The sequence below is a fragment of the Rhinolophus hipposideros genome, assembly GCF_964194185.1.
Source record: "Rhinolophus hipposideros genome assembly, chromosome: 21".
NCBI classification, from domain to species: domain Eukaryota; kingdom Metazoa; phylum Chordata; class Mammalia; order Chiroptera; family Rhinolophidae; genus Rhinolophus; species Rhinolophus hipposideros.
In genome coordinates, this window is record NC_138067.1 from 49,464,238 (window position 1) to 49,485,296 (window position 21,059).

A 21,059-nucleotide genomic window follows, 5' to 3' on the forward strand; every position below is an offset into this window, starting at 1 on the left:
AAGGAAACTAGAAAACACTACAAACCAGTATTAATTATATTACTGAAAGTCTAGACTTAAGAACATGATAGAGAATATGTGAATAATACAAATTAAACTTAAAGTGCATGAAGTATATATATGTTCATTACATTGTGCATAGCACAAACAAACTGAGGACCAAAAATGAGCTGTTTGTTAATGAAAAGGGAAACAGCCACAATTCATAAAAAAAAGAAAATAGGCAAAAGATATGAATGTACATTTTACCAAAGAAGATACACAAATGGTAAATAAACACATTAAAAAATTGCTTAACATCATGGAAACACTATTAAAACTACTGCTTGCTTATTAAAAGGATAAATTCAAACAACTAACCACTCCAAGTATTGGCAAGGATTTGGAAGAATTGGAACTCTCATATATTACTGGTGGGTACCAAAAGTGAACAACCATTTCAGATCAGTTTAGCAGTTTCTAAAATAAACATTCACTTGTCCTATGTATGACTCAGGCATTATACTTCAAGTTATTAACACAAGAGAAATAAAACATAAATACATACAAGTACATACAAGGTCTGACAATTATGTTCGCGAACACATCCTAGAAAAAGTGCTACATACCTCATTGCTGAATATCACTATGGGCACCTTCAAAATACTCCCCTTGGGAAGCTATGCACTCATCCTAGTGCCTCGTCCACCCTTCAAAGCAATTTTGGAACTCTTTTTCTCCAATGGCCATCAGAGCTCTCATCATATTACCCTTGATGTCCTGAATGTCATCAAAATGTCTTCCTTTCAGTATTTCTTTTACCTTTGGGTAAAGAAATGTCATTGGAGGCCAGATCAGGTGACTAGGGAGGGTGTTCCAATACAGTTATCTGTTTACTAGCTAAAAACTCCCTCACAGACAGTGTTGTGTGAGCTGGTACATTGTGATACAAAAGCCATGAATTGTCAGTGAAAAGTTCAGGTCATCTAACTTTTTCACGCAGCCTTTTCAGCATTTCCAAACAGTAAACTTGGTTAACTGTCCAGTTGGTACAAATTCATAAAGAATAATCCCACTGATATCAAAAAAGGTTAGCAACATTGTTGCAACAAGTTCATGAACTTGTCAGACATTGTATAAAGTATTATACACAAATGCTAAACGGTTTCCGTTATCACGTTCGCCTCACAAATGCTCTAGCAGCTTTACTTGCAGTAGCCCAAACTGGAAGTAACCCAAATGACCATAAACAGATGAATGGATAAACAAATGATCTATCCATAGAAAATATATTACTCAGCAAATAAAAGAATAAACTACTCACATAAGCATCACTGAAGAACCATGAATGAAACCGAAAAAAAAGACATTTTATGAATCAAATCGTATTAAATTCTAGCACATACAAATTAATCTATTTGAAATGTAAATCAATGGTTGCCTAAAGGCCTGGTGAGGGGAAGGGCAGATTATAAAATGACATGAAGTAAATAAAAGGTGATGGACATTATCCTGATTATGATCAGATTTCATGAGTTTGTATGCATGTCAAAATTTAACTAATTGTACACTTCAAAGAGTTTCAGGATACTGCATGTCAACTATATCTGAATGAAGCTTTACAAAATGGTTCAAAAGAAAAATCTAGATCTCCCACTCTTTTCAGAAAATCAGGTTTGGCAAGCCTATATTGACTCTTTCCTGATGATCTTAGAGGAGTAGCCTTGATTCAGGGATAACAAATATTGATAAGCAATGAAATCTGTCTCCACATGAGTCAACAGGAATGCTAGCTAGGTCACAGAGCCACACTGCTGGACTAAGAGATCTCATTTCAACCTATGCTCGTTTCTCTGCCTGTGTAGAAATGGCCTTTTTGTGAACATCCCAGAAAGGCTATGGGAATCCATACAACCAATAGCGTATTTTCTCTGAAAATGACCTCGGCTACAAGATATACATGCATTGAGGTCCTAAGAATTTGGGTGCACACTGATCCTTCAGAGTCACAGTGACTGGAGCATTTTTTGTGCAATTTTAACAGCGGCATACTCCATTTTTCTGTAGTCTCTACTCCAGTGTTAAATACCAAATATGGTTTCCCAGGGCTCTGTATTTTACAGTGAAACTAGCCTAGTGAATCCTGGGTATCAGGACAAATGGCTCCTTTGCAGGACCTGGGGTACAAATTCCCCTCAACATTGCTGAGCATTTTGTGATAAACACTGTGACAAGAAAAACAATTGACATTGTTCCCAGAATCACTTGAGGTTGTCCCAACTTCCTGACTCCTTGGGGTGTTCCGAGCACACCAAAAAATCCTGACACCTAGTCCACAAATAAGGACTACAAAACTTTGCAGTCTTTCCTAGGAGACCTTGGATAACAATGTATATAAAGGCCAAAACTGTAAAGAGAGGTATATTCTTCCACCACCCTATCATCTAAGGCACACAGAGCATTGGATTCCCACAAAAACTGTTCACTCCTTAATGCTGGCAGAGCCAAATTGTTTTCAGATCATCTCACACAGTGAACAGAACCCAAGATGAAATGTGGCTTAAACATTAATGCCTTTATTCTTGCAAAATCCAAAGCAATACATGGCAGGCAGTTCTCAGGTTGGTGACTTGAAGGCTGGGAATATCCCAAATACGTCACATGAATCTAACATGTCCTTAAAAATGTACCCCTCTTGACAAGTCATCAGCAGAACTCAGATTGGGTACACTGGGCCAAAACGGAGCCAGGTCCACACCCTAACTTGCAAAAAATAAAGGAATGATGACCCCAGAAGGGCTAAAACTACTCAGGATTTCCTCCAGCAAATGAGGAGGGGCCAAAGGTCACCTTCCCTGAGCTGGTTAGGGTGGTGATTGATACATTGTGTGGACCTGCCATGTGAGAGAGGTGCCATAGAAACTGACAAGGGCCCTGGGCAGATTACAAGTGTAACACAGATCCTTAGATTCCCACATATCTGGAACTTAAGGAGAGTCTCCCCAGTGGATTTTCAGAAGTATGGGTTTTAATTCAGGTAAATGACTCCCTCACAAATTCTTTCCTTCAGTGTAATTATACTAAAAGGAAACTGCACACCCCTGGTACATCTAAGATCTTTCTCCATTGTGAAGTCTCTCGTGTTGAATGAGGTCAGATTTGCAGCTAAAGAATTTGCCGCATTTACTGCACTCATAAGCCCTTTTTCCAGTGTGAACTCTTCGGTGTTGAATGAGGCTTGAGCTTTGGCTAAAGGATTTTCCACATTCCCCACATCCATAGGGCTTTTCTCCAGTGTGAACTCTCAGGTGTTTAACAAGGTTAGATTTGCAGCTAAAGGATTTCCCACATTCACTGCACTCAATAGGCCTTTCTCCAGTGTGAACTCTCCAGTGGTTCTTGAGGTTGGAGCTATGGCTAAAGGATTTTCCACATTCGCCACACTCATAAGGCCTTTCTCCTGTGTGGACTTTCCGATGTGAACTGAAGCTAGAGCTTTGCTTAAAAGATTTCCCACATTTATTGCACTCATAAGGCCTTTCTCCAGTGTGTAGTCTTTTATGATGAATAAGGCTGGAGCTTCTGCTAAATGATTTTCCACATTCACTGCACTGATGAGGCCTTTCTCCAGTGTGAACTCTCCGGTGGTAAATGAGGCTAAAGTTTTGGCTAAAGGACTTCCCACAATCACTGCACTCATAAGGCCTTTCTCCAGTGTGAACTCTCTGGTGTTGAATGAGATTGGACCTTTGGCTAAAAGACTTTCCACATTCTCTGCACTCATAGGGCTTTTCTCCAGTGTGAACTTTCCTATGGCTATTGAGGCTGTAGCTTTGGCTAAAGGATTTCCCACATTCATTGCACTCATAAGGCCTTTCTCCAGTGTGAATTCTCCGATGTATAATGAAACTGGAGTAGTAGGTAAAGAATTTTCCACATTCACTGCATTCAAAAGGCCTTTCTCCAGTGTGAACTTTCTGGTGCTGAATGAGGTTACATCTTCGGGTGCAGGCTTTTCCACATTTGCTACATTCATAAAGCCCTTCTTGAGTGAGGACTCTCTGGTTCTGAGCATGTACATCTGTGGAGCTGAAGGCTTTCTTGAACTCTCCCCAGTTGAGATGACTTTTTTCACTGTGAAAGACAGCCTCAGTATGGTTTCTCCCCAGTATGAGTGACCTGTTGTTTGGTTTCTCCCCAGTATGAGTGACCTGTTGATGGAGAAATCCCAGGCTGGCTAAAAAGTTCTTCCTAATCTCCCCACAGGCAAAGGGCTTCCCTGACACATAGACTATGCAGCTCTTTGTAAGCAAGGCCCTGTCCACAGAACTTCTGAAGGGGATCTCTCTAATGTGCTGCTCCTGGTACTGTTGAAGGTTGGCCGTGAAATAGAGTCGTTTCTCACACGTGTACATTTTCTGCCTAAGGTATGTTCCCTGGTGCTCAGCCAAGCATGAAATGTCTCTCAAGATTGGTCCACACATCTCAAATGGCTGTGCCTTCTGGGGAGACAACCCTGCCTTAAGAGTCCTGATCTGTGATGCTTGTTCTACAGAAATGCACTGTTCAGAAAGTGTCTCCTCACCTTCTACTTCACTCCAACAACCTGAAAACAAAGAAGTGACAATGAAATATATGTTGACTTTTTGGGAGTAGGTGAAACCACTATAAATGTACATCTGACACATTAAAGAACCAGTCCATGGGACTGTTTTTAGGAAAAGAGAGTTGGGGTCAGATTGAGGAAGCCGTTTCTGTGTACTACTGGGTCCCTTAGGTCACAGAATTGGGCATGCCTCATCAGGCACAGGACATAATGAAAGGGTGTGGCCCAGTGGTGAAAGGCATGTTCTACAAGTCATTCTTCTGTCAGTGGCTTTTAGCAGGATTATATCTACTGGTGACATGTGATGCTATGCAGAAGTGTATGTCCAGGCCCATGAAAATCTGATTAGAACATAATAACTGGTTTTCAAAGATTATTAAAATACATATGCACACTTCAGGACACACCAATGCTGGAAAGCACTATAGAGGGAAAAATGTGAGGAATGAGTGAGATAAGCAGTCCAGAGAGTCAGGATTAGCCCTGGGCTGGAGTAAGAATAAAAAAGACTAGTAGAAATGACAAGTTGGCACAATGTCAAGAATGGGGAAGGGAAGGTAGAAGTAAAGTGTGGCCACTGGTAATAGCACCAAAACAAGTCAAAAAGGGTCGGTTCCTGGTACAATTGTGAACAAAGCCTTGATGTCACATCCTCCAATTGCCATTCACCTGGGTCAGGACCCCTTTAAGCCCCTATTGTTCAGACTAGAGTCAAGTCCATTCTGTGAAGCAGAAGGACTCCTCCCCTAGACCCAAGTGAGCAACTACACAGGAACTGGATGATCCAAATCCTAAGGGAAAGACAGGAGAGATCAGTGGCCCGTACTGGCCCAGAACAACTCAGTGCATAACAGATCAAAGGAAAGATATGTAAATACTATAAAAAGTGACTTTGGGTACAGCTAGAGGGAAGATGGCAGAGCTTTGGGATTCTGTCTCCCCACTTAGACAATAACTACACTGGTAGAATCAATCTGACATAACTAGTTTATAACTCTAGAGCCTACTGAAGGCTTGTAACACACTAAAATTGATTTCATTTAAGTCAATTTCAGTTCTTAGCATGGTGTCAGTTATCTATTCCCCAATTTTGCCAATCCCCCAACTCTGAACCCAGGGGCAAGCAGCCATTCACATGTAACTAGAGCAGCTTGCAGAAGCCAGGGTGGCAATAAGGACCCTGTCCTCTAAATATCAATGATATATGTACTCTGACTTCTGCTTCTGATGGTAGAGGTACTACAGAGAGGTGGGCAGCCATTGTTACAAACCACACCACCATTGTTGCAAAGTCCCTACCTCACTGGCTTAAGTGACTTCATAGGAGATTTAAATGGCAGGCATCCATTCCCTCCACTCGCTCTTCCTTCATTCCTCCCTTGGAGACAGAAATTCAAGTAGGAAATTAAAAATCAATCATATATATAGAGGAATTCAGAAAATCATTACTCATGCACAGGTAAAGGCATAGACTTAGAGATAACCTGAGAAGACCTTAAGTTTACACCTCAGACTATTGTGCAGCACAGAGATTCCCTACAACCATTAAACAAACAACAACTCCCCCACACCGAGGAAATCCTAGGGATGGGGGGGGGGATCAGATTTCTTGAGTTACCATATCATAAGACACAAATGTCTAGTTTTCAACAAAAAGAAAATCAAAGAACATACAAAGCCATAGAAAAGTATGGAACAGTCTGAGAAAAAAAAAAATCAAGAGAAACTGACCTTAGAAAGACCAGATGGTACACTTATTAGACAAAGACTTTAAAACAACAGTCTAAAAGATTCTCAAAGAAGTAAAAGACAATGGGGACAAAGTCAAGAAAATGGTGCATGAGCAAAATAGAAATATCCATAAAGAAATGGAAAACATAAAGAATTAAAAAGAAATTTTGAAGCTGAAATGTACAATAACTAAATGAAAAAAATCACTAGAGGGATTCAAAAGCAGATTTGAGCAGGCAGGAGAAATAATCAGTAAACTTGAAGATATCAAATTTGAGGAACAGAAAGAAAATAAACTGAACAAAAGTGAACAGAGCATAAGGACCTGTGGGATACCATCAGGTGGATCAACATATATAATGTGGGAGAGAAAAAGAAGAGAGAGTGAAAAGGGCAGAGAGCTTCTTTGATGTAATTACAGCTGAATGTGTGTCTGTGGATGCATGACTGTTATGGTTACACAACAATGATACTAAATACCACTCAGAAATGGTATTTTTAAAAATTCTTCATTTCAGTCCTCTAGTGCCAGAATTTTGTTGCTATGATTTCAAGAAGTTGGACTGCAAGAAGCAGTTGTCATCCACTTATTCCTCCATTGAGTTAGCTCAAAAATGATTTCAATGTATGAACAACTAGAAAGAGTCTGGGAGAATAGAATAAAGAACCCAGAAATAGGGGTGGCCAGGTGGCTCAGGTGGTTGGAGAGCTGTGATTCTAATGCCGAAGTCGCCAGTTTGATTCCCATATGGTCCAGTGAACTGCACCCTCTATAGCTAAGATTGTGAAGAACAGCTGGACCTGGAGCTGGGCTGCCACGAGCAGCCAGAAGTTGGCATGGGCTGCCATGAGCTGCTGTGAGCGGCCAACCGATGACTGGCAACCGACCGCCTTAGCCCGGGGGGAGCACAAGGCTCATAATACCAGCATGGGCCAGGGAGCTGTGTCCTACACAACTAGACTTAGAACAATGGCTTGAATTGGAGGGGAGGAGGGAAAAAAGAAAAGAGAACCCAGAAATAAACTCTTGCATATATAATCAAATGATTTGCAAAAAGGAGACGAAGACTATTCAATGGGGAAAGGACAGACATCTAAAGACATGATGTGGGAAAACCGGATATGCACTCCTACCTAACATCATATATAAAAATTAACTCAAAATGGATCAAAGATCTAAACTTAAGAGCTACAACTGTAAAATTCTTAAAAGCAAACAGAGGAAAAGCTTGACATTGCATTAGGCAATGATTCTTTAGATATGATGTCAGGCACAACGACACAAGAACAATAGACAAATGAGACTTCATCAAACTGAAAAACTTTTGTGTATCAAAGGACACTATGAAAATAGTAAAACAGCAACCCACAGAACTGGAGAAAATATTTGCCAATCACATATCTGATAATGGATTAATATCCAGAACTATATCCAGAGAACTCCTAAAACTCAACAACAAAAATATCAAACAACTTGATTCAAAAATGGGCAAAAGACTTAAATAGACATTTCTATTATATACAAATGGCCAATAAGCACATGAAAAAATGCTCAATATCACTAATTCTTAGGGAAATGTAAATTAAAACCATTGAGCTACAACTTATCCACTGGGATGGCTACTATCAAAAAACAGAAACCAAGTGTTCGCAAGGATGGAGAAATTAGAACGTTTGTGCACTGCTGGTGGAAATATAAAATGGTGCATGGAAATATGGATATGGAAAACAGTATGGCAGTTCCTCAAAGAATTAAAAATAGATTTACCATATAATACAGCAATTCCAGTTCTGGGTATATACCCCTAGAATTGAAGGAGGGACATTAAAGATATTTGTACACCTATGTTCATAGTAGCATTATTCACAAGAGCCAAGTGTCCATCAATGGATAAATGGATAAACAAAATGTGGTACATACATACAATAGAGCATTATTCAGTCTTAAAAAGGAAGGAAATTCTGACACATGCTACAACACAGATGAACCTTGAAGATATTATGCTAAGTAAAATAAGCCAGACACAAAAGGACAATTACTATATGATTCTATGCATTAGAGATACTTTGAATAGTCAAATCCATAGATATAGAAAGTAGAATGGTGGTTGCCAGTGAAAGGAGGGAGGTACTGTGTAATGGGTAGAGTTTTAGTTTGCAAGGTGAAAAAGTTCTGTGGATGTATGAATGTGATGGTTGCACAACAACGAGACTGTATCAAATGCCACTTAGAAATGGTATTTTTTGTTGTTGTTGTAATGTGTATTTTACCACAAATAAAAAAGAAAAAGAACTCTGCAGGAGGATCTCACAAGAACAGTCAGTGAAAGTAGTAATCATGTGACTACAATTCCTGGCATAGTAAGGCATGAATAAATGTCAGGTCCAGGAAGGAAGCGATACTAGGGTGCCATAAATCTAGACAGTCGCACAGCAAGGGAGAAGGCGAGACAGGTGGGATTCATTAGGTTGACCTCAAAATTATTGATCCCCAAATCTTTCCAAGAGGCTTTGGGGAGGAAGCAGATGTTGGGGTAGTAAACGAAGAGAAGTAGGCATGTGCTCAGCCTAGCCCTAGGACTGCAGCCTAGCACTGCACACACCCAAGAAACTGGAGAAGGAAGCAGTATCACAGTTCAGATATGAGAAAGACAAAGCTGCCCCTGGGGAAGAGAAAGGCAGAGCCTCACCCAGGGCACAGGGGTGGATGTGAGTCTTACTCAGCGAAGATGTAAGTACAAAGTTCTCCAGCATCACATCGTGGTATAGGCACCTCTGAGCCTCGTCAAGGAGATCCCATTCCTCCCAGGAGAAATACAGGGCCACGTCCTCAAAGGTCACACATCCCTGCTAGGATAGAGACAGATGAAACACCATGAAATGCCTTACCCTGAAGACCCACACATCTACCCCATGTCCATCCTCCTCCCAAGATCCCCAAATCAGAGGAGATACCAGATCCTGGTGCCATTGGTGTCTTCTCTCTCCTCATACTCCCATTAATGACTGTGTTTACTTTTTTCTGCTCTGTAGCCATATGGAGGCTGTTAAGACCTAGGTAAGATAACCTCCCTCCTCTGATCCAGACCTCCCACTGGCTCCAGAACAGATGCCTAACTTCACAGGCAGTCAAGTCATTCCAAGCCTGACTCCTGCCCCCTTCTTCTTTTGTTCTCACCAGAAAGGTGACCTTCAATTGCCTAAACCAGCTTAGCCTCACCTCCAAGCAGTTCGACATACTGTTACCTGTTTTTGTGATAAGCTTCCATGTCTCTTTCCATTGATGGTCCTAAATGGGAACCCCTCCACATAACCCCCAGCCTACACTCAAGACCCTGAGCTTGGCTGGGGATTCTCCAGGGTCCCCACACCCAAGGCCTGGGAGAATGGCAGGTAAAGAGTCTGATGACACCACAAACCCAGGGAAAATGTGGGTTGGGACCAGTGAGGCTTTGGGACACCTCCACTTATCCGTGTAGGTTCCAAAAGCACTTCTGCAGGCGTGGGAACCTGTGGGAAGAGTCAGATCTTAGAGGGATGTTACCATGGTGGGGTTCCAGGGACTCCAGCCTTCCCTGTGCCATTGGGAGGCACCAGAGCCAGGTAGCCCTGGTGAACTGTCTACCCTCTGTGCTGCCTCTCACCATTTGTGAATCCTTGGAAAAGGACTAAACCTCCCTCTGCTTCAATGTCCTCCTCACCCCTACAGTCTATTCTACTGAACAGACTTTGGGGGATTTTTGGAACCCTATTATATTAAACGTTATCTCTTTTCCTCAAAATTCTCTACTGCTCCCAGGGACCTAAAAAGGACGGTATTAACTCTTCAGTCTGCCACTGCTGTAAGACTCTACCCAAACTTTGTTTCCTGCAGAAGCAAGGACACCAGGTTCCCAAATCCTACCGGCTCAGTCACCTCTCCATGTCTCCACAGCCGGGCCCTCTGCCTGTAATCCTCTCCCACACCCCGTCACATCGGATGTCACCCGCGAACGCCTCACAGTCCTGGACGCCCAAACCTGGGCTGCAGGACATGAGCAGGCATCCCTCTCCCGGGGCTTTAGGGTCAGGATGGGATGAGGGCGGTGAGAGCCCGGAGAACGCGCACTCACTCACCTGAGCCGGGCTCCTCAGCGCGGCCGCCGCCATCGAAGGCCCTGGGCCGAGTGAAGTGGTGACAGCCGAGCGACCGGCGGGGACCCGGGCACCGACTTCCCGAGGCCGGCCTTCCAGGAGGCGATGTCCCCGACCCCAAACCCGTCTCTCTGCAATAGAACAAAGCCTCCTCTCACGCCCTGTCTGTCACCTCGGCCCCAACCCGGAGAGCAGGAACCAGAGCCTCCAACATGGTGAACAGATCTGAAAGTCGCTAAAATGACCACCTCGAACAGGGGGGAAGTCCCGCCCCAATACGGTTTGCCCCCATGGAAATACCCCCTTCTTGGACTTTCATTGGATTGACTCCGCTGCCGCTCAACGCATAGCTTTCTGGGTAATGTAGTTTCCACAGCTGCACAGAGCTGGAACAATGCACCGCAGAATCTCCTAGAGAATGGTCAAGAGGCCGCTGGGAAATGACTTCACTATACTTGTAGGATGGGAAGGGGCTTCACTCTTTCATAAATGGTCAGCAGGCCGATTTTGGGGGAGTCTTAAGTGCTACTGATCCCTGAAGTGTTAAAACATTTCAGACTCAAGGAAGCCGATTCAATTTGACACCCACTGGTACCTGGAAGGCAATAAACATTATCTTGTTGCTGTTCAAATGCACGCTGTGAAGCGTTAACGTCATTTTTGTGAGCTTCAGTAGGTTCCATCTGGGACCAAAAAATACACCATTAAGGGCCATGGTGGAGAAAATAGAGGATGTGGGGAGCCATGATTTCTTGTTTCTCAGAAACCTTGTGAGCTGGCTAATATATAGTTAACTTGTCTTAGCTTCTAAGGTAAAAAACCTTGAGAATGTTTACAAGTTGCTAAGGAATGAGATGGAACTGGCCAGTTTCCCAGACACAGATAACTGGTGGCTATCATGACATTTTGGTAGTCTCTTTTTTATAATAATTATGACTAGGGAACTTTGTGATGATTCTGTAGTTTCTGTGTAAAAGTTAAAAATTTATTTTGCTTGAGGTAATGCACCCATGTTATTGTTAAACTGCACGTACCCATAGGGTATATATATTGGTGAAGGTGATTAAATCATTGCTCCAGCATCACTGGAGACCTCCAGCATCACTGGAGACCTCCAGCATCACTGGAGACCTGCAGCATCATCATATGTGTGTGTGTCTCTTTTTTCATTCCCGCTCCCCCTTCCAGGGACTGTTCGTCTCGTCGGCAGGCTCCGACAAGAGGAGGGGTATTAGGCAGCCCTGAAGCATGGGCAAGGTGGGATCAGAGCCTCTGGTCCCCACAGAAAATGTCTCTTCCGTCTGTATGTTCAGTGATTGTGCCCAGCGCAGTGAGAAACACTGTGCTATCCGTAAAACTTAAAATTGTTTTATCTACAAAACATAAAACTGTTTTATATATGCATATATATATATATATATATATATATATATATATATATATATATATATACTTTTCCCTAATATACACAGAAAGTTTTTAACGTGGAAAACATTAAATTATTGTTTATTAAAGAGTATTACTCTATATACATTTATAAAATAGAGAGTAAAAAGTCTGATAAGTCTTCCTCCTGGAGAACAACCATGTTGGCAATACAGTATCTTTTGTCAACTGATGGTTATTGGCACCAATTCAACACCAACAGAAATCCCCAATTTGGGATGCAGTAAAGAAGGAAACTTTATTCTGCACAAACAGCTAAAACACATTAGGTTTTATTCAGATGATAAAACAAACTATGGGGATTATGATAGTGTACTAGTTCTATATGTATTCATAATGGAAACTTTTGGTCCATGCAAAGCAGGAAGGTCCAAGGAAGGCATCATCAGGAATGTGACAAAAAAGGGATGGGAGAAAGGGCTTTATAAAGTGGAAATAGTGAGGGTAAAACTTCTAAAACAGGATTGTGTTTTGTATTTCTCAGAAGCATCGAGAAGCCAGTGAATCTGTAGCAGTGAGTCAGGAGTGAATTGACACTGGTTTTCTGCCAGATGGGAAATGTTGAGGGCAGCTCAATGGGAACATTCTAGGGAACATTAACACAGAGTACTAACCATTGCACACTCCATTGATTTCAAAAGCAGCATACATCTTGTATAATGCTCCCTCATGTACCCGGTCTGTCTGTCAAAATTTGTTTTAGTTCATTATTGATTTAGCTCTTCATGTACCATCCTTTTCCATTGCCATGGTTTAATCATGTTTCCCATCATCTGGTGTAAGCCAGTTAATCTTTGTAATAACACAAATAAAAGAGGAAGAAAAAGTTTAAAAGGGAAGACCCATGCCTAAATAAAATTATTATAAAATTTGAAAAAACTTTAAAGGCAACGATAATGTTATACAAACTCATGAAAAAATGGATTACCTATGAAAAATAATGAAATCGAGTTCAAATTTTTCAACAGTATAAGGAGGTACAAAACTAGAAAGTAGTCAGAATTTTAAACAATTGAAGAAACAATGACCTTTAAACCAAGATCTTTGTTATGTAACCAGAATGTTATTTTAGAAGGGAATATTGTACATGCATTCAACACTAAAAATCATAAGAATTTTTACCACATTTACAAGCATCAAAAACTTTAACAAAGCATTAAGTAAGAAGAGGAAATCAAGGGCCGTCCCGGTGGCTCATGCAGTTAGAGCTCCACGCTCCTAACTCCAAAGGCTGCTGGTTCGATTCCTACGTTCCCACATGGGTCAGTGGGCTCTCAACCACAAGTTTGCCAGTTGGATTCCTTGGGCAAGGGATACCAAGGGATGGTGGGCAGTGCCCCCTGCAACTAAGATTGAACAAGGCACCTTGAGTTGAGCTGCCGCTGAGCTCCTGGATGGCTCAGTTGGTTGGAGCTCATCCTCTCAACCACAAGGTTGCCAGTTCGACTCCCACAAGGGATGGTGGGCTGCGCCCCCTGCAACTAGCAATGGCAACTGGACCTGGAGCTAAGCTGCACCCTCCACAACTGAGACTGAAAGAACAACTTGAAGCTGAACGGCACCCTTCACAACTAAGATTGAAAGGACCACAACTTGATTTGGAAAAAAGTCCTGGAGGTACACACTGTTCCCCAATAAAAAAGTCCTGTTAAAAAAAAAAGAACAGGAAATCAAGCAGAACACTTTATATGTCACCTATATTGAGTTTTACTTCCTGAGTTTAATCATGATTTTCTCACTTTAGACAAATAATTTGCTGATAGTGTCAGAGTTTCTAAGTATATCTTGATCTGCTGTATTCCTGATAAATCTCTTTAGAATATTTGGGAAAAAAACAAAAAATAATTCTGAGAGTTTAAAAACCTAACACAATACAGCACCATGCTGCCCATTCTTTTGGATTTGACTCTAAAGAACAGTGACTAAATAGAAAACTCCCAATTCCGTGTATGAGACAACATAGAGCTCTGTTAAGTTTTCAGAGTGAAACAATAACGGCCTACATAGTCCTACATGTTTTCCATTAAAATTTGAATTTACTCAGGTTAAGTATGACTGATTGGTAGGTATTGGGTTAAAAAAATGACCAAATGACTACAGTTTGGAATTATCTGTTCATGACTTTTGTTAGTTAATTGTGAGGTTTTAAAATCAGTTAGATATGAAACATATGTGTATAAAACAATTTCCTCGTTGAAAATCTTGGACCAATCAAGTTAATAAAATGAAAAGACACTTCTCAAAATACAGCATAAACATGGGCACAAAATGTTCATAAATTTTGTGAGCTCTGATAAATTGAGATAGATTCAGTATTTCACAAATGTAGTTCCCAGACCAGGAGACTCAGCATCCCTTGGGAATTGTTAGCAATACAAATTAGGCAGTCTAACTCTAACTTAATCAGAAACTCTGGACTCTAACTTAATCAGAAACTCTGGAGGTGGGGCCCAGAAATCAGGATTTAACTGACTTTACAGTGATTCTAGGGCATACTCCATTTTGAAAATGATTGGAATAGACAAGCCAACATTAATGTAAGAGCTCTGGATTAGGAAAATTGTTTAAGCTCATAGTTTTGGTGCAGTAAATTAAAGACTGTTCACTTCCAGAAAATGAAATGAAATTAAAGGCAGTACATGCAATTAAAGGCATTACATAAATAAGCAATGAAAAATTGCATAAAAAACCTGATTTATAATGAAAATTTGATTGCTACATTAAAAGTCTTAGAAAACATAAGAAGACCAAATGAAAGTAGATAATATCAAATTGTTGAAAAGAAACTACTTTTTTCTATGGTAAATAATAGAAAATGGAAAACACAATTTGAGTTATTTCAAAATATTTGCATTTATTAGCAATGACTGAGCAAAAACCTTTATATTTGAATGTTTAACAGAATTTGAACCTCCAAAATGAAAATTATTTATCTTTTCAGACCAATTAATACCATTAAGAAGCCTAAAGTTAAACGTTGTAAAAATGTAAATTTTTAATCAAATACATAACATTTTTAAAAATTGAGATATAATTGACATATAACATTGTGTAAGTTTAAGGAGCAAAATGTGTTGACTTGATATACTTATATATTACAATATGATGACCACCACAGCATTAGCTAACACCTCCATCATATCACATAGTTATCATTTATTTTTTGTGGTGAGAATATTTAAGATCTTGCCTCTTAGCAACTTTGAAATATATAATACAGTATTGTTGACTATAATCACCATGCTGTACATTACACCCTCAGAAATCATTCATCTTCTAACTGCAAGTTTTTACCTTTCATCAACATCTCCCCAATTCCCCCATCGCCCCGTCCCTGGTAACCACCATGTTACTCTCTGTTTCTATGAGTTCAGCTTTTTCAGATTGCATATGTAAGTGATATCATGCAAAATTTGTCTTTCTCTGATGATTTACTTTGTTTAGCATAATGCCCTCCAGGTTCATCCATGTTGTTGCAAGTGGCAGGACTTCCATCTTCCCCATGGTTGAGTAATATTTTATTGTGTATATACACTGCCTCTTCTTTATTCATTTTTCCATTGAACATTTACTAAATAATTTAGAGAGCTTCTGATATTGCTCATCATAATAGACCTGTCACTATTCTTAGGACAAAAGTTAGAATTCTTGACTGGTTCTATAATACATTTTAGAACCAGGTATTACATATATTTATTGCTTCCCCTGCAGCCGTATGTCTCCAAACTCTCTACATTCCAAACATGATGGATTTCTTCAGATCACTGAAAACTGTGTGTGAATTCACATGCAGTGGTCTTTCCAGGTGATTTTTTTCTCTACTTGAAACTGCTGGGTTCATATATGTCTTAAAAATTCATAACTTATTCAGGCAGCCACATGAAAAACAAGTACATAGTAACCCAACACTTTTCCCCAAATTTGATGTGTCTTTTCATTATATTTATTCAAAACATACTCAGAAATCCCCACTAAGTAATGAAGCATAATTAGATTAAGTAAGTTCAATACAACTGTGTAAAATTTTTCATTTTCTGCTTACACTATTAACTCTAGAAAGGCAGAATCATTCTATTTACCATTATATCACAGAGTCTAGCAGAGTACTTTGTACCTGATTAATCGCCTAATAAAAATAATTAAAAACAAATTAATAAATGATCCAGCGGCAGAAATCAGAGTTACAGCTATTGAACAAGATTAGGGGGAAAAATTCCTGATGCAGGAATCAAAAAAGAATAGACATATGGTGTCACTGCTGATAAGCATGAAGGCGTTGAATGCCAGGAAACACGAAGACATTAACTCAGAGATTAACACCAGCCACTGGTTTGGATTCATAATTAGAACAACACAATCAAAATGGAAGAGAGACAGTAAAAGTAGACAAATACACCCACCAGGATCAGGATGGTGCATGTGGCTCTGTCCTCGTGGGAGCACCTGGGGGAGAGTCTATTGCTATAAATGTGATGGACTCTCTGCTTGTACCTGTGCAGAACAAGGACCATGTACCCGCTAGTTCATATCATGAAGCCCAAACACATAACATCAATGAAGGAAAACAGCTGCATGAAATAAGCTGATAGATCTGTCTGGCATGACAGAAGAACAATACCCATAGTTGGTTTTCATACTTAAATTATTGAAGTTTCTTGGACCAATCAGTTTCACAGGAATATAGACATTTACCAAGAGTTGAAGGATCCAGAAAGGGAAATTACAGAAGCCAATGCATTTGGGGGATCTATTTCTGAACTCCATCTACCAAGAGGTTCTGGGGCAAAACATGATGGCCTGGAAGCCACTCAGAAGGCAAGTAATGCTGAGAGAAACCCCTCTGACCACTGTGTAAACAGAAGACAAGTTCACATCCTACATCATCCAGGAAATATTTCAATCCAAAAGCTGCCATTGTCTGTGGGATCCCTTTGGAGAAAAGAACCAAGTTGTTGGCTAAGACCTGTTGGTTGACAATCTAATCTTGGGGTCTTAATGTGTGCACTGAGCAAACAGAAGTTATAAAGACAAAGGGGGGAGGAGTTTAGGATCCCAGCTCCAGGCTGAGGAAGAGAATCCCCATTGTCAAGTCGGCATGCCAATCACTTTCATGTCAAGGTATTGATTTTAATATGAGGTGGAAAGAAATGATAGAAAGATAAAAAAACATAAACTTGCTACCTTCTTCTCAGCTGTGTCTACTTGCTCAGTGTAAACACACATTTCCCCTCTTTCGGTAACACATTTTCTTTCTTTAAATGGATTTGAAGAGTAAGTGCATATGGATGCAGTGCTTATTGATTAAGATTTTATTGTACAGATGGGTGGCTCAGTTGGTTAGATCACGAGCTCTGGGTAATGGGGCTGCTGGTTTGATTCCTACATGGGCCAGCGAGCTGCACCCTCTGCAACTGAAATGAATTCAATGAGTTGCCGATCAGCTCCCCAGTGGCCAGATGGCTCAGTTGGTTGGAGAGTGGGCTCTCAATCACAAGATTGTAGGTTGGACTCCTTGACTCCAACAAGGGATGGTGGGCTGTGCCCCTGCAATTAACAATGGGAAGTGGACATGGAGCTGCGCTGCGCCCTCCACAACTAAGATTGAAAGGACAACAAGTTGACTTGGAAAAGGCCCGGAAGTACACACTGTTCCTCAATAAAGCCCTGTTCCCCTTTCCCAACAAAATCTTAAAAGAAAAAAAATCTCATGATGGAATCAATCTAAATGTCCATATAAAAGGAGCTGTTTGAATAAATAATGCATCGAGGCTCTAAGGACTACTTAATGGATAATGACAAGAAAAAATATAGATGTAACAGATTGGAAAGAAAGAAAAACCGTTTTTCCTCCTTTCCTTAGAGTGTTTCTTAAAATGTATCACCAGTGTAACTCCTTCAAAGAACATCCTGTTCAATTTTGTAACCATCCCTGCTCCAATGTTTTACAACACCTATGTCCTGTTCTCTCTTTTCCATAGAACCCATCAGTTCCTAATAATGCAGTGTGTGACTTAATAACTTGGACGTATCACTTATGGTCTGTTTTCCTCAATCAGAACAAAAGTTCCATAAGGGAAAAATTATTTTAATGTTTTGTATTACCCACATAAGCTATAATATTAATCTTTCTTGAAGCACTGAAAAATATGTCACTGCAATATTCCTGTCTATTTGAACCACTCTGGGTACTCCTCTTGACAATTCATTTACTGTCCTCCCTTCAGTTTGTGTTCCCTCAGAGACTCAGGAATTAAAAAAGAATCAGATTTTGAAGAGAAACCCCCAAAGTGATTAAAAACCCAGCAGAGTTCATGCTTGATGTCTTTCACATAGATCTCAGTGTCTTCTACTATACTTCCATTGGGATTATTGTTGATTTCAAATGTGTGGTCTCCCCCATCTGTCTCTGTCACTTCCTTGGATATTTTTGCTATTCACTATTATAGCTTTTGGTAATTTGCACAATTAACAAATGTTTTTGACAGGTATGCTTCACTCCCCTTGTACATATCGTCACTGCAATTACAGGTGAAATTATAATCACTTCCCAACAAACAGATGAGATCATAGAAACCCAAACCTTTATCTCAGGGTTGAGCTGCCCCTTTCCACATCTGCACAGGTGATGCCTGGGTACCCACTGCCCCAAGAGCAAATGCCAATCAGGTAAGTAGCTCTGCAGTTGAGGTAAGCATCAGGTTCTAAGATGGACTTCATTAGAAAATTCACTCATACATATGGAAAAGAATTCTGTTTCTTGGGATTGGAACATAAAAGTACAACACACATACAGACACACACATGTGTGTATATTCAGGACAGATTTTAGTCTTTGGAAAGATTTTATCTTATTTTCTCTCCTTCCTGTTACAGCCCTCTCTGAAGTCAACTCTCCTGTGTCCCTGATTACACACAGGGACTCTCACATTTGCATTGTCCAGGCTCATGCTGCAGGCAAGTGACGAGCAGTAATATAGAGAAGATGGCACCCAACCGCTGAGCTGATGTCTAGTGTCTGAGTGACAATTGCTGCACGTGCAATTGTTTTTGCTTTGTTGTTTGGGGGAAAGAATATGTTGGACAAAGTGGATTCTGTAACATGTCTGTAAAGTTTCTGTCCCTATTAGAAGGTTAACATTCATTTAGAGAAAGGCAAGACTCATTCCATCTCCCATGTCAGGGAAAAAACCAACGCTTCTTTAAGGAAACCTGTGGCTAACTATTATGTTTGACAAGCTTTAGGGACTTGTGGATATTTTCTGCCCCACCCCCAGTAATGTCACTTGTCTTCAAGTTTTGTTTTGTATTCGTGAGAAATGGCATTTAGGCATCACAATTAATTACTTTAGGTGGTCATTACTATGGACATGCTTATGAAATCTAGACTCTTCCAATGAAACTAAGTAGGAAATACATGTTTGTGGTTTTTTTTAGTAAATCCAAACGTCAAACAAATTTATTACTTTAGATGAAATCTTAGGCAAATGGCTTATGCTGTCATCTCCTAAAGCAACATGTGTAGTCATTTTTACAGGGAAAGAAAAGTTCATGGTCCCTATAACACTAAAGCCAATGCTTAATCCAGGACCACAGCTGAACCCTTCCTATCTTCACCTAATATGGTCACACAGCAAACTCATCTGAATACTCTAAGAGATTCTGTCCACATTGCTATGTTTTCTTATATAAGAATCATGCTGTTCTACCATCTTACAGTGGAATGTTGTTACATGGAGATAGATGCATAGGGAAGGAATTACTGTAGATTTTCTTTTCTACCCAAAGCTTCATGGCCCTTCTCCAATATTGCTTCTTAACTATCAAGTGAAAACAATTTTTATGTCTCGTCTCCCACATTAGGTGTTCTTTTCATATAAGTTTCTGCACATAATTCTCTCTCATCTTTACCTACCACATCTACCTGTTTACCTGCCCTTTCTCTCTGTTCACCTCTCAACAAAGTGCAATATCTTTGTCATATTGGGTCAGACATTCAAGTGAAGACATTGGTAAGACATTCAAGTGAAGACATTCAAGTGGTAAGACATTCAAGTGAAAACCTCTAGTTGGAGAGATAGATATATAAGTGATGGTGGGAAGAAGGAAGAGAGAAAAAGGAGGGAGAAAAGAGGAAGACAGAGAAGGAGGAAGGGGTGGAGGAGAGCGAAGGAGGGGAAGAGAAGAGGGGAAGGGAAGCATACCTGGGTAGGAGACATAGAATAGGTTGTTTTGAGATGGAAGGAACTCCTGTCTGTAGAAATGTTAAAGCAATGTCTCTGGTGCTACCTATCAGAACAGTAATGAGAGGGATTTCTGTGTAGAATGGGAAATTGAAATAGTCTAGAAAAGTTTCTACATTGTCTAAAATACTTTGTAATAAAGAACTGTGGAAATCCCAATTCATTTTGAAGTTTGTAAAGTTGTAGGATGTCTATTAAGATGATATTCAAATTGCCATGAGCTATTGGTCTTTTGTGTCTGCATCTGTTTCTTTGGAGTATCTGTCACTTTGTATGTTTGTATATCTGTTTTTTTTTAATTAGTTTCAGGTACACAAGACAAAGTAATACTTGGATGTTTATCATTTATATCCCTCACACTGTGTGAACCCACCTCCCCCCATCCACTATCCCTCTGACATCGCACAGAGCCATTACATTCCCACTGTCTTTATTTCTAATGCTGTACTCCGCTTTTTGTAAGTATATACATACATACATACATACATACATACATACATACATACATACATATATATATATATATTTATTTATTTATTTATATACATATATACAAAATTATAGTTGGCATTCATTATTGTTCAGCTTCAGGTGTACAGTGCAGTGATCAGGCATCTACATCATCCCTGCGGTGGTCTCCCAAATGGGATACCCTACAAAATCTTTACAACATCATTGATTACGTTTCCCAACTTAATTTGCAAAACCCCGTGGCCATCTTGTGGTTACCGACTGTTTTCAAATCCCCTCACCTTCCCCCTTATCCCCACCCCCAGCCCATCTAGCAACCCTCAGTTTTTCCTCTATGTCTCCAAAACTGTTTCTGATTAGTTCATTCACTTATTCTTTTCTTTAGATTCCACATATAAGTGAGATCATATGGTATTTGTCTTTCTCTGTCTGACTTATTTCACTTAACATAA

General features: G+C 40.1%; 1 protein-coding gene and 1 pseudogene across 13 annotated transcripts; both read right to left on the minus strand.

Moving 5' to 3' along the window:
* Positions 1-231: 231 nt before the first annotated feature.
* On the minus strand, positions 232-10,705 carry LOC308490597 (uncharacterized protein). Of its 12 annotated transcripts, none has more exons than XM_081033085.1 (4): positions 10,433-10,699; positions 9,037-9,163; positions 5,885-5,963; positions 232-4,585 (listed from the first exon to the last, which is right to left on the minus strand). In XM_081033085.1, the coding sequence occupies exon 4, from the start codon at positions 4,461-4,463 to the stop codon at positions 3,090-3,092; it is 1,374 nt and encodes a 457-aa protein (XP_080889211.1). In that variant the 5' UTR covers positions 4,464-4,585; positions 5,885-5,963; positions 9,037-9,163; positions 10,433-10,699; the 3' UTR covers positions 232-3,089. The 12 variants fall into 12 exon arrangements, with proteins under 12 accessions (XP_080889211.1, XP_080889209.1, XP_080889210.1 ...); XM_081033083.1 differs by having other exon boundaries at positions 9,007-9,166; XM_081033084.1 differs by having other exon boundaries at positions 9,007-9,163; positions 10,433-10,687.
* Positions 10,706-16,239: 5,534 nt separating this feature from the next.
* LOC308489964 (vomeronasal type-1 receptor 1-like) lies at positions 16,240-18,843 on the minus strand (annotated as a pseudogene). Its single transcript has 2 exons — positions 18,823-18,843; positions 16,240-16,959 (listed from the first exon to the last, which is right to left on the minus strand). The product of its transcript is annotated as a vomeronasal type-1 receptor 1-like (transcript).
* Between the last annotated feature and the right edge of the window lie 2,216 nt (positions 18,844-21,059).

Excerpts from the sequence above, each read along its gene's own strand:
- LOC308490597 (XM_081033074.1), bottom strand. The coding sequence starts at position 10,465 with ATGGCGGCGGCCGCGCTGAGGAGCCCGGCTCAG. Across the intron at positions 9,167-10,432 it reads CGCTGAGGAGCCCGGCTCAG|CAGGGATGTGTGACCTTTGA; the intron begins GTGAGTGAGTGC and ends TCTCTATCCTAG. Across the intron at positions 4,586-9,006 it reads CATCCACCCCTGTGCCCTGG|GTTGTTGGAGTGAAGTAGAA; the intron begins GTGAGGCTCTGC and ends CTTTGTTTTCAG.